Genomic DNA, 13,532 nt, shown 5'->3' on the forward strand with positions numbered 1-13,532 from the left:
TCCCCCTTGGGGCAGCTGGTCTCAGTGGCCTCTTCCAACCCACACCCCTGGGCGCCTTAGACTCCCAGCTGTTAGTCACCATGTGTTCCTGGATCCCCAGCTTTGTGCCCGGATGATAGTGTCGTAAGCAAAGACTCAGAACCTCGGGCCTGGCTCAGGGAAGTCTTGCAGGAAGGTTTTCTGAGCTTCATGAGCTCCAGTGAGGCGTCCACACCTGTCTCATGTGCCCTTGTGTAGCTCCGGGGTGTCAGCGATGAAACCATAAGCAAGGCCCAGGGTGGGGGCAGAAAGGGGGTGATTCTCAGGTTCCAGAAGAGTGGGTGGGGGTGAGGAAGGGATCCTAGGGACAGGTTACTTGGAGGGTGCACTTAGCAGGCTGGGCTCCTGCGTGGGCAGAGCCTGGAGTGATGTAGGTTTTGGTAGGTGATGGGGTGTGGTGTAGGGTATTATGGGTTCGTAGTAGGTGGAGCTTAGGGCTGGCTGGGTTTCAAAGTGAGCTTGGCTTGGGTGGTCTACGTTTCTGGTAGGCTGGGCTCAGGGTGGTCTTTTGCCTGGGTGGATGGGTAATTTAGGTTTCAAGTTGGACTGGTCTTGGGTGGTCTGAGTGCCTAGGTGGGCAGGGCTCAGGTGATGATCCTCCTTGGGTAGATTTTCTGATGGACTAGGATCCTTGGAGGTCTGGGTCCCTAGGTAGGGGGACTTAAGATGAACCAGAATCACTTTGGGTTGAAAGACAGGGCTGGGTATGGCAGGGTGCGGGGGTCCTAGCCTTCTCTCCTGCCGTCCCCAGGAGCACCTTGGCATCTCCCAGAACCTCACCAAGAAGCCGGGGGTGGGAACATCACCACCTTCCAGAGCCTCCTAGCCTGGATGTCACGGGACATCAGGGCGGACCCGGGGCCTGGAGCTGCGGCCCTGAGCCTACCTGGAGCCCGCAGTGATGAACGGCATCTCGCCCCAGCCCGCACCCCACCGCACCCCCAGTAAATGACCGCGTGCACCAACAGACCCAGCACGTAGCAAGTGATTTTTTTTTTTTCTTGAAAACAGGCGCGGGCGGGGAGGGGCGAGGCGGGGGGAGCGGCCTAGATGGAAATGCTGTTCTCTATCAGCACCGGGTCCAGGTAGTAGTAGGGGATGGGGAGGCACTTGTTGCGCTGGCGGATGTTGTGCGAGATCTGGGCCAGGCGCCGCCGCAGGGTCTCCATGCTCCTCCGCGGGGCCTCCTCCACGAAGTGGATGTCGGGGAAGTGGCCCAGCGGCCGCTGCGGGCACGCAACCCGGCAGCTGTCACCCACCTGCCCCTGCCGCAGCCCCTCTCCCCCTGCCTCCCCCCCTGGACCCCCCCCGCCCGCCCCCCCCCCCCCCGCAGCCCTCTCCCTGCCTGTACTCGGAGCAACGCCCCCCCTCCGCCGCCTGCACGCCGGGGCCCCGGGGCACCTTGTCGTCAGGCTCCCGGCTGAGTGTCCAGAGCACCAACAGGGTGATGCACGTGGTCTTCACATCCGGCAACGTGTCCATGAAGGTCTCCAGAGTGGTCAGCCCCTTGGCCTGCATCGGTGGGTTCCTCATGGACGATGGGAAGTTGGGCATCCAGGCGGTGTACTCCAGCTGGAGGGGGGGGGGGTTCTGGGTCAGACAGCACCCCGGGACTCTGGGGTCTAAACTGAGCTGGGGACTGAAGCTGGGAGCTGGGTGGAGGCCTGAGTACGGCTGATGGCCGAGACTGGGTTTGAGGGCTGGGGCTGGGGCTGGGGCTGGGGCTGGTGAGCACAGGTACCTGCCCTGTGTTGACAGCCGCGTGCTTGGCCGAGCAGGTGTAGATGACGATGGTGACATATCGGATCAGCTCAGGCACTGTTTGCAAGCACTGAGGAAAGCCTGGGAGGCAGGGAAAGGCCTGGCAGCATCAGTCCTGCCCTGGTCCTGGAAGGCTGGCAGAGGTCCCAGGACCCCAAGCCCAGGCATCCTCCCCCCCCACCTCGTGTCCCACCAACACTCCTAGCTGCCACTTCAGGGGGTCATGTGCTCATTCCGCCTGCTTGGCCCTCCTGTGACCACAACCCCAAGCCCCCCCCACCCCTCTCACCCCATCCAGACCACAAGCCTTGGGAGGCAGACCCAAATGGCCTTGGCCAGGTCCTCCAGGGCTGCTCCAGGCACCTGCCTGAGGTGGGGCCCTCAGATCTTTATTCCAGCTCCCTTAGGGGGGCCGCTCTGGTCCCAGGACTCAGTGGGGACCAGGCTTTGGAGGAATCCCAGCTTTCCTGCCCTGAGTCAGCACAGTCCCTCATCCACACCCACCCCCCCACCACACATGCATGCACACGCGCACACGCGCGCACACACACACACACTCTTTTGAGCCTCTGCACTCACACCAGATGGATTTCTCAGTAGCCTGGCTCTTGGTCTCATACTTAACCAAGCTGCTCGCTTCTCCTTCCCATTGTCCCCAGGTTCCAGAAGCCTAACACATTTGAACCGGACCCATTATCTTCCTCCCCAAACCACTCCTCCTTCCAGGCCCCCAGCTCACAGCATGACACACACCATCCACCCAGGTTCCAAAACCCCAAACCCAGGAGTCTTCCTCCGCCCCTCTCTCTAAACCCACAACCAAACCCCAACCAGTCACCAAGTCCTGTCATTTCTGTCTCCCAGCCAGCTTGGGAATTCTCTTGCTTCCCACAACGCCACCCTAGCCAGGCCCATGTCACCCCGCTCCTGGACACCGCAGGACCTTCCAGAACTGTCTGCTGACTCCCGGCAGCCTGACAGTCTGATGTACAATCCGATCTCCTTGCAGACCCCTCGACGGCGCCCTCTGGTGGTCAGGGTAATTTCACCTCCTTCACCAGGCCTGCCTCGGGTCCTGCTCATGGCTTCAGCCTTAGCTTAGCCCCACAGGGAGCCCGGCCAGCTCCCAGCCTCAGCTCAGATGCAGGGACCTCTGAGCAGCTCCTGGAGCTCCCTCTGTCGGCTCTGGCTTCCCACCCAGAGCTCTTCAACCCCACCTCTAACACCTCCCGGCTAACCTCCCCATCCTGCAGGTCCCTTAGCCAGATGTTAGCCCAGATGTTAGATCTCAGCTAGATCTTAGCATGCTGCTACCCCCCACTCTCCACCCAGCACCCTCCTCCAGCTGGGTTAGGTGCCTCCCCAGGACTTCTATGCACCCCTACCCCACCCACGCCCACCCCGGACTGTAGCAGTCCTAAGGTAGCATGACTGTCCGTCTACTGAGTGGACCACCCCTGAGACTTGAGGGCAGACACCTTCTCCTGTCTCACTCCCTTTGCCTCTCAGTACCCAGCTCAGCGTTTGTCACATTATAGATGCTCATTAAATATTGGCAGAGTGGTGCCCAAGCGGCTTGACCTCAGGATGCTCCACTGCCCTCCTGGAGCCTACCAGCTCCCTGGCCTCCAGTACTCTCTACCTGTTTGACCTCACGCCCCATTTCTCAGCCCATGATGGCTTATTTCCAGGGGGGTCTGGGAGTCCCCCAAATCTCCACAGAGATGGCCCTGCCCCACAGCCCCTGAGCTCACATAGGGACCAATGGGCAGCCCCATTTCCTTCCCCAACCTCTCCGAGATTTGGCTCCCTCAGCACCCAGCAAGACGTGCTCCGCCACCAGCAGGAAGGGCCCACCCCTTAGCCCCAGGTCCCCGCAGGTGCCCGGCGCCCAGGCCCATACCTGAGCTCTCACGCCCTAGGAGGCACTCCTTAAATATCTCCCGCACCCAGGACTGCAATTCCGGGTCCCCTGCCACAGCCGCGTCACACGGGTAATAGTAGGTGATGATCTCTGTCACGTACCTGACCAGGGGACAGGCCTCAGTTTGGATCCTCCCCCTTCCCAGCAGCCATTCCCCCCTCCCCGGGCCTTCCTCCCCAGAGCTGCCCAGGGCCTGGGGGCGGGCACGTCCTGCGGGGCGGAGGTGGCCTCAGACCCAAGCCCAGGTCCTTAAAGCCGGCCCGTGTCTGCTCCCACATCCCAGGGCGTCCAGCCTGCATGCCATCCCCTGCCGGCCCAGCCGCACCTCTCCAGCGCGTCCCACACTGCCAGGGAGTCGTCACGGTAGTAATATCCCGGCAGGTCCTGGACCCCGCGCTCCACGAAGTCATTGGGGAGGTAGAGGCTGTCGTAGGTTGTCTCTGACAGAGCCCGCACCATCACCTCAGCAAAGCCTTCCAGGCCCAGGGACATGCCCTGTTCGGGAGGAGGCAGCCGCTGAGGCCAACGGGGTCCCAGCAGGAACCCCCCTCTGAGGATCACGCCCGCCTCGCACACAGCCCAGCGCGTGCTCCTCCAGCCCGCCTCATGAGCCCCCACACTCCGGGCCAGCACCCCTCTGCACCCTCAAAGGCAAAGCACCCACTTCCACCAGTCCCCGCCCGCTGTGCCCCCTTGTGATCCGAAGGCAAGCGGGAAATCCTGCTTTTAGCCTAATGGCAAAGGCCGGAAGGGCCGCAGATGTCTTGTTGGGGTTGGGGCAGAAGTGTTACCCTGGCAGACAGCCCCCCCTCGTTGAGGAGGAGGGCCCGCCCGATGCTGTTGATCTGGATGGTGTACCGGGTGTGGGGGATGAGGAGCTGTGGGAGGGAGCAAGGACAAGGAGAGAGGACCACAGTTAGCCCCAAAGGACCTCAGCACCAGCCCTCCCCTTGTGCAGCATCAGACCCTCTCGCTTTGGGAAGTCCCCACCCCAAACCCTGTCTTGTGGGTCCCCAGCTGCCTCCGCAAGACTACCGGGGGTCCCCCTGAGTGTGGAGCGAGCCAGGTGCCTTTCTGGGGCACCCGGGGCCAAGCCCATACCTTGTAGAGGGGGTGGCACATGGGCAGCTGCCTCATAATGGACAGGCAGAAGGCCTCCGCAATGAGGTGCGTCTCCAGCAGGTGGGAGATGGCCTCGTGGCAGTAGAACTCAGCATAGCGCACCCACGTCTTGGCCAGCAGCCAGTCCCACTCAGAGTCACTGGGCAGGAAGATGGGGCAGTCGGGCCCGGGGGTCTGGCTGAGCTGGGGATGGGGAAGGAGGGAGGTGAGGGCAGACACACAGACACACACACACACACACAAGGGCCCCCACTTGCAGGAAGGAGGCAGAGAAGAGTCTGAGGAGGGAAACACGCCGCTCTGTACACTCTAGGCCCTCTGGGTCCCCTGAGCACACCAGGACCCTTCCTCCCTCCTCACATTTGCTCTTGCTCTCCCCTCTGCTTGTAGTCCCTTCCCCCCTCCCTCTCTCTACCTGGCAGCTCCCATTCATTCAAGAAGCAGCCTGCAAGTTGCTTCCTCTGAGAAGCCCTCCTTATTTCAACCCCACGGCCGCCCCATTCAGCTGTACAAGTTGTGCACTGCACAAGGATACCAGCCCTCTGGGGCAAAGGGAGTCACTGAAATCCAGCCTATGCTGTCCCACTAATGAGCCAGGAGCATCAGGTTTGGCTGATCCCCCCCAGAGAGGTGCCTTTTTCTAATTTGGACATGATACTGGTGGAGACCTCTGGGAACATAGCACCTCCTGTCCCCTTTCCTGCCAGGCTACTCTCAAGGCAGTGGCTAAGTCTGATTAGCTCAGTATTTCCAGCAGAGGCCTAGCCCACAGCAGGTGTTGGCTTAACAAGTACACGAGGGAATGGACCCAAAGAGACAAGCTCAAGCGACCAAACACATTCCCATCTGGTCACCTCTGCGCATGTGCACAGAGGATGCACACTCTACGCACGGGGGCTTGCACACAAATACAGCCACAGAGACCCAAGTTCACGCATGGGCAGACAGGCGGACAGGGGCAGGACAAAGCTGTGCTCATGCAGGGACAAGCAGGGACTCAGTCCGAGGCTCACACACAGGGCCACACACACAGATAGGAACACGCATAAGCATCCGTGTGTTCTCAGATGCACACACTCATGTAAATGGGCACCTGCCCACGTGCGCACGCACGCATGCGCACACACACACATAAGCGCTCGCATCGGCAACGTGCTCACACAGCGGCCCCAGGCCTGCGTCCCGGGCACCTGGATGGCGATGGGCATCATGTTCCCTTCCAGCCCGAGGTGCAGCAGGCAGAGGGGGGCACAGTGATGCTGCTTCCTTCCGTTGAGCTCAATGGTGGGGATGCCCTCCAAGATGCGGTAGTCGGCCAGGTAAATGTTCCCCTTCTGGAAGGGAGCCGCAATGGGAGGGCAGGTAGGCACCAACACGGCGCACCTGGGAGCCATGCCTTGGGTGCCAAGTGCCCGGGTCCCCCAGGGGCAGGGTTAGCTAAGGACCCAAGTGGGGTATACAGCGGCCAGTGGGACTCTGGGGACAGCAAAGGTAGGAGTGGAGAGCCGGGGATGCCAGGGAAGGAGGGAGGCTGGGAGGCCGGGGATCCCCACCTGATGGGGCCTCACCTCCAGCTCCGCTTGCAGACACGTTCCCTCGCCCAGGAACGGGGCCACCATGTCATCTGTCACAGGGAACTTGTCGGGGATCTGAGTGCAGCGGCGGAGCAGGCCTGGGTTGATGCCGTTCAGGTACTGATACCCAAAGAAGCTGTCCTCTGTCCAGTGCTCGGTCACGTACTCTGGGTGGGGCGCCGTGCGGGCGTCACGACGCTGCCAGAACCCCCTGAGGCCCGGGACAGAGGAAGACCCCCGAGAAGCGCCCCCAGCCTCCCCTTGAGCGGCCGGCGGCGCCCAGGGCGGCATTCTCCACGAAGCCGCCAGAGGGCGCGCTCGCCCAGTCGGCCTTTCGGGCCTGGGGTTGGCCCCGCTCCTCCCATCCCGCTGCCCCGACGGGGCGTCCCGCCCCTGGCCCGCGTCCGCAGCTTCACCGGCCCCGCCGGAGACCACGGGCTCCCCCGGGCTCGCTTCGCGTTGCCCCCCCCATACCGGTGATGATAGACTTGTTGGCGGGGAAGATTTTCTTGATGTCCTTCAGCCTCTTCCACGATTGCTTGCAGTCCACCAGGCCGCGGAGTTTGAAGCCCAGTGCCCTAGTGGACGGGGTTCGAGGGGGAGGCGCTCAGACAGGCAGCCCTCCCTGGTCTGGCCCTCGGGTCTCCGGCCGCACGGCTCCAGGTCCTTCTGTGCCCCGGGGTCTGGGGACCACCTCCCGGGTTCCCTAGGCCAGCCCCCTCTGCCTGTCTGGCCATTGCGAGCTCCCCGGGCTTCGGTGGAGGCGGCATGGAGCGGCGACAGGGACGCCCCTGCTCGCGCACACTCACATGGGCCCCAGGCGGAAGAAGAAGGAGGCCGTCTTGATGAAGGAGAAGCGGAGGTTTGAGTTCAGGAACTTGGTGGCCTTAATGTTGATGAGAATCGGGAAGCCGGGGATATAGCCGCTCCACCTGTGGGAAGAAGTGCAGGGCTGGGGCCGGGCACTCGGGTCCAGGGCACAGGGAAGGGGGAGAGCCAAGGGGTCAACCATGGGAGGGGCCCCAGGGCAGCCCCAGGTCCTCACTCAGGCCGGTTGGGGTTCCTCCGGACAGGAGGGCGGTAACTGGGGATATGCACGTAGTTGGGCAGGCCCGGAACGAAGACCCTCCAGCTGCAAAGAGAAGGCAGTCGGTGGGCCCTGGTGCCCAGGCACCAACCCAGGGATGGAAGGCCAAGCCATCGCCGCCCCCTGGCCTCCCACAGCCGCTGCCGCCCTCCGCTCACTGGTAGAAATCCTGCTTGGCTCTGATCTCCTCCTGTCGGTGCTCCAGAAGGATCGGGAGCGTGTCCTCTGCTGTTGTCTTTCCTGCAGGGAGACCATGGAGGAGGCTCAAGGTCTGACCCCAGTCCTGTCTGCCCCTGACCACCTCAAGGATCACAATTCAGCTCCTGCCCTCTAGATTGGCTTTGTGGGCCCACAGACAAAGATGGCATGGGGTAGGCTTACCTGGGTGGGCAGGCATGTGTCCTCCCAAAAACTCAGAGGGAAGGATCAGGGACCACCCTCTTCCCCCTCCCTCTACCCTTGGAGCTGGGCTTGCTGCTGGGAGGAAGTCTGTCTTCTGGACCCGCTAAAACATTAATGAAGGACAGTTATGTAGGGCTTACTAGGAACCAGGCACTTTCTAAACACTTTCTCATATATATATATATGAGATAATAAATAAATATATATTAAATATATTATTAATTAAATATATATTTATTTCTATATTAAATATATATTAATTAAATATATATTAAATATATTATTAATTAAATATATATTTATTTCTATATTAAATATATTAAATATATTTATAATATAATATAATTAATATATAATATATATTAAATATATTATTAATATATTTAATTTATTGATTTATTAATTATATTTATAAAATATATAATTATTTATATTTATAAAATATAATTAATTAATTATATTACATAATTAATTATATAATTAATATATAATATATTAAATACATTATTAATATATTAATATATATTAATATATTAATAAATAAATAATACATATATTATTTATTTATTTGAGAGAGAGCACAGAGGAAGAGGGAGAAGCAGGCTCCCCGCTGAGCAGAGAACCCAATGTGGGGCTCGATCCCAGGACCCTGAGCCAAAGGCAGACACTTCACGGACTGAGCCACCCAGGTGCCCCCATTCTACTTATATTAATTAATCCACACAGGAACAACCTTACAAGGCAGGTGACTATTATAGGCTTCCAAAACCCAGAAGACTATAGAAATCAACCTTGTCTTTTTCACAAGTTAGGCACAAATTCCTTGGTCGGCAAAACCTGCTCTGAATTTACCGGAGGCTATACACAGTCTTTATTGAACTCACTTGGCTTAACTATTTGTAGTTTTTGCTGCAGAAATATTAGAATATTTGACTAGGGGGTGCCCTGGTGGTTATATAATATAACATATGGATCGTGTGAGTGGAATATATAGATATAGATGTACATATACATATACATACATATTCTAAATGAAATCTGAATATCTTTTTTTTAAAGATTTATTTATGAAAGAGAGAGTGTGTGCATGGAGGGAGGGGCAGAGGGAGAGGGAGAATCTCAAGCAGACTCCCGCTCAGCAGGGAGCCTGACCTGGGGCTCCGTCCCAGGACCCTGAGATCATGACCTGAGCCAAAACCAAGAGCCAACTCCGCCACCCAGGTGCCCCTGAAATCTGAATTTCAAGACACCCCTGACCCCAAAATTTCAGCTAAGGGACAATATCGTTGTGCTCGTTTTACAAGGAGAAAACAGCCCATGTTACACAGAGAGAAAGCATGAGCTGGGATTTGAACCAAGGCAGTCTTCTTCTGACCACTCACCGCCCAGCCATGAGCCACCACCAAGAGTCGTTAAGCTTTTTAAAAAATTCCTTTTAGAGGCGAGGTCCCTGGATTCTCTCGTCAGCCTTATAAAGTAGGCTCTGCTGTTAGCCCCATTTTAGAGGAGAACACTGAGGCTTAGAATTCAGAAGTAGACCCAGATGTCCATCTAGTAGGTGGTGGAGCTGAGATCCACACCCAGGGCTGTCTCTGTCCAGCGTCCTGGAGGGCAGCCCCGGGCTGTCATGTGCCTGTCACCACAGCCCCGTCACCTTCCCTTGAGGCCCCCTTCGCCACCTGTCCTTCCTCCATCTGCTGCAGCTCATGTTGTGTCCCGGGTGAACAGTGCCCCCTGGAATTGTGCAACCCCGGGGACCCAGCTTGGCTTCATCCCCTGGGTGGGGGCCGGACTCCTCCAAGGGCCAGGCGGGTGATGCAAGCCTCCTGCCCTGGTGTTGCAGGGAGCTGCCCCACCCAGCGCCATTCCTGCACGGCACCTGGCCTCATCCTGCCCTTCCCCTGCTTCCCGGACACTCAGGCCTGTCTCTGCGGGAGGATGCTCCACATCTCCGGGAGGGGGACTCTCCCCTTGGCCTCCCCATCCTCCCCCAGGCCTGCCTCCCTCTGCCTTTGCCTCTTGCCCCAGCTCAGGCTCTGTTTCCCTGCTCCCAGGGAAATGAGAGGTGGAACAGGGTGGTTAGCTGCCGGCCGGATGGATCTCCAAGCCCCCTCGCTCCTGTGCACCTTGAGGGAGGCCAACAGAGCCTGGGGGGGTGGAGCCAAGGGGACAAAAGAGGACAAGCCTGCAGTCCCCATGTAGCAGCCCCCTACTAGGAAGCTGAGCCAAGCCCACCAGACAAGGGCTGTGGCAGGGGCGGGCTCCCTGTCCCTCTTCCAGGGGAGCAACCAAGTGACCAGGAAAATAGCCCGCAGCCTCGACCAGGCACTAGAGAACACCCGGTCAATCTACTGGGCTCTGATGGAGCCTAACTGGATGAAGGGGGGCCTTTTGGAGCAGCAGTGAGTCCTGTTAGAGAAGTAAGGTGTCCTGTTGGAGTAGCAGGGAGGCCTCGGGAGCATAGAGCATCCCATCTGTCTGAAATCTGCCCCGTTGGAGACCCAGCGCTCTTATGATAAGGTACAAACCCTGCTGTTAGGGAGCACGGACAACTGTTGAGCTCACAGGGCTCTTAACACCACGGGCAGCAGGTGGGATGGTGGGGCGTCCTGTCAGAGTGGAGCTAGCGGGCAAGACCTGGGATCCTGAGATCCAAGCTGCCCCCATCTGTGTCCCCGCAGGGTGCAGCCCTCAGCTGGGCCCTGCAGCACCAGTGACTGAGGGGGCTGTGTGAGGGTGGCAGGCGGGCCCAGGAGTCCCTGCGGGGACAGCCCAGCAGGCGACAGCCGGGCGGGAGCCAGGGGCCTGGCAGCAGAGGTGGGGTGCTGAGGGCTTGCCTGTAGCCTCCCTGAGGGCCAGGGTCTCGTAGCCGTCCATCCACTGATAGGCAGGGAAGTGGTAGATGCGGCCATCGGGCGCACAGATCTGCACGTAGTTGCAATACCAGGAGTTCTTGGGGAAGAAGGAGTAGCGCTCCTTGTGCAGGCGGATGATGATGAGCTCCCCCAGATCCTGCTGACACCGGACAGTGTACTCGTCCACCTGGGCAGGGCACGGGGCTAGGTGAGTGGCAGGACTCCCACTGGCCCGGCCCCTCCCCCAGGCTCGGCTCCTGTGAGGGGAGAGCTGCTCACCTCCCTGGGCTGGGGTGACCCGATCACGGGGCTCTCCTCCCCCACTCCCACTGGGCTGTCCCCTGCTGGGCCCATCGACCCAGGGTCACAGCACACCTGTCCCTCCGCCTCCATTCCCGGCCACCCACCCCAGGTCCCATCCTCCGACCCCCTCCTCGACCACCTGAGGCTGCGGGAGCCATGCAGCCCCCCAGGGGCTGGTCTACAAAGGGGTCCAAGTGGGGTCAGGGCCCCCCTAGACCTCCTGCAGTCTTAGAGTGGGCAGAGGTGGTCCTGCCAGCCCCCTCTTCTACTTATCAATGAAGACGTGGAGATACAGAAATGGCCATATAGACAGAGTGACCTACAAGATGACATAGCAGTAGGTGGCTGGACCTGACTCAGAATCAGGGCTGAGGGACCAGCAAAGGGCGCCTTCCATCATGGAGCAGGCAGGCCCCACTGGACAGGCTGGTCCGATGCCGTTTTAAATCACAGATAATCCAGTGTGCTTTTAAGCCAGTTATGATGCAACTTAACTTAGGAAGAGTAAGGATGGGAGGGAGAGGGATGAGGGAGGGGGAGAGGAAATGGGGAAGGTTGAGGGACAGGGAGAGGAAATGGAGAAAGATGAGGGAGGGGGAGGGGAAATGGGGAGGGATGAGGGAGGGGAGAGGAAATGGGGAGGGATGAGGGAAGAGAGGCCGTGGGGAGGGATGTGGGAGGGGGAGAGGAAATGGAGAAAGATGAGGGAGGGGGAGAGGAAATGGGGAGGGATGAGGGAGAGGAAGAGACCATGGGGAAGGATGAGGGAAGGGAGAGGAAATGGAGAGAGATGAGGGAAGGGAGAGGAAATAGGGAGGGATCAGGGAGAGAGAGAGGAAATGGGGAGGGATGAGGGAGAGGGAGAGATCATGCGGAAGGATGAGGGAGGGGGAGAGGAAATGGGGAGGGATGAGGGAGGGGGAGAGATCATGGGGAAGGATGAGGGAGGGGGAGAGGAAATGGAGAGAGATGAGGGAGGGGGAGAGGAAATGGGGAGGGGTGAGGGAAGAGAGGCCATGGGAGGGATGAGGGAGAGGGAGAGGAAATGGGGAGGGATGAGGGAGAGGGAGAGGCCATGGGCAGGAATGAGGGAGAGGCTGAGAGATGAGGGATGTGGGTGAGTGATGAGAGAGGAAGAGAGAAGAGGTGAGAAAGGGCAGGGAGAGATGAGAAATGAGCACAAAGGGGTGAGAGGTAACAGAGCAGGGATGAGGCAGGATGGCCCAGAGAGCAGGGACCGCTGGGAGCCAGGTCTGCGGGGAGGGCATCCAAAGCCGCCCTTGGACCCCACTGCTTTCAGAGCTCCCCCACAGTGCCCCATCTCTCCCTGCCTGCTGTCTCCCTCCCCTGCACACCTCCATCCCTCCTCATGCTCCCTGGACACACACATACACACACACACCACTCACACACACCTCACACTCACACTCACACTCCACACACACACTCCACACACACTCACACACCACACACACACACACACATTCACACGTCACACACTTCACACAGCACACACACAGCTCACACACCACACACACTCACAGCACACTCACTCACACATACACACTCACACAGCACACACACTCACACTCCACACAGTCACACACCACACACTCACACAGACACACTCACACGGCAACACTCACTCACTCTTCACACATCACACACACAGAGACCACATGTACCACACAGACACATGTGTATATACACACACTCCACATGTACGTACACCACACACCCTATTCACACAGTTCACGCACACATACCACACACATGCACGCACACACCCCACACAAACACACCACACACATGCACCTACTCACCGCCCCAGTAGCAAAGTCTCTCCCAAAATGGTTCAGCAGCTGCTTATGGCTCTCTCCCTGGGTCCCCACAATGGTTAGCGAGATGGAGTCCATGGTTCCCGACAAGAGGTCGGTACCCGTGGCCACCTTGACTTTGTAGGCGGCCATGGCTGTTCCTGAGGAGGCAGGAGGGAGGGCTCAAGTCCAGGCACTGTGGGGGCCGCACGGGGCCCAGGCCAGGCAGGGGAGTCAGACACAGGGAGACGGGGACAGGGCCAGCCTCCCGAGAGGGAGAGGTGAGGCAGGGACGTCTGGCCCACGGGCAGCCCAGAGCCTGGAGAGGCTGCTACCCTTGGCGGGCGGGCAGGGAGCCGGGCAGGCTGGGGCGGGGCGAGTCGGGCGGGTGAGCCAGAATCTGGGCGGCCAGCCCTCCAGTAGCCAGCAGGGAGAGCAGACAGGGTGCTGGGCTGGCTTCTGAGAGGGTGGATGGAACATGCTTTGGATGAAGGAGGCTTCAGGGCGGGGGAGCCAGTCCAGCCTGAGCCCAGGCCCCAGGGAAATGGGGGGACAGGGCTGGGTGGGGCCCCCAGATCATTATCAGCCTAATAAGTGCCTTCCTTCTGCCCGCCCCCATGGGCTGCAGTACTGGACACCCTTGCTGAG

At 59.0% G+C, this 13,532-nt stretch overlaps 1 protein-coding gene across 1 annotated transcript; it reads right to left on the reverse strand.

Annotated features, from left to right (window-relative positions):
• Nucleotides 1-1,085: 1,085 nt before the first annotated feature.
• Nucleotides 1,086-13,037, reverse strand: ALOX12B (arachidonate 12-lipoxygenase, 12R type). The gene is made up of 15 exons (XM_032432062.1): nt 12,891-13,037; nt 10,747-10,951; nt 7,666-7,747; nt 7,466-7,552; nt 7,230-7,352; nt 6,895-6,998; nt 6,415-6,587; nt 6,037-6,180; nt 4,826-5,029; nt 4,516-4,602; nt 4,050-4,219; nt 3,704-3,825; nt 1,781-1,881; nt 1,441-1,611; nt 1,086-1,265 (listed from the first exon to the last, which is right to left on the reverse strand). Exons 1-15 carry the CDS (start codon nt 13,035-13,037, stop codon nt 1,086-1,088), a joined length of 2,100 nt encoding a protein of 699 aa, XP_032287953.1.
• Between the last annotated feature and the right edge of the window lie 495 nt (nt 13,038-13,532).

This window comes from Phoca vitulina, unplaced genomic scaffold, assembly GCF_004348235.1.
Source record: "Phoca vitulina isolate PV1807 unplaced genomic scaffold, GSC_HSeal_1.0 scaffold47, whole genome shotgun sequence".
NCBI lineage: Eukaryota > Metazoa > Chordata > Mammalia > Carnivora > Phocidae > Phoca > Phoca vitulina.

Excerpts from the sequence above, each read along its gene's own strand:
- ALOX12B (XM_032432062.1), bottom strand. The coding sequence starts at position 13,037 with ATGGCCGCCTACAAAGTCAAGGTGGCCACGGGTACCGACCTCTTGTCG. Across the intron at positions 4,603-4,825 it reads TGTGCCACCCCCTCTACAAG|CTCCTCATCCCCCACACCCG; the intron begins GTATGGGCTTGG and ends TCCCTCCCACAG. Across the intron at positions 4,220-4,515 it reads AGGGGGGGCTGTCTGCCAGG|GGCATGTCCCTGGGCCTGGA; the intron begins GTAACACTTCTG and ends CCTCCCGAACAG.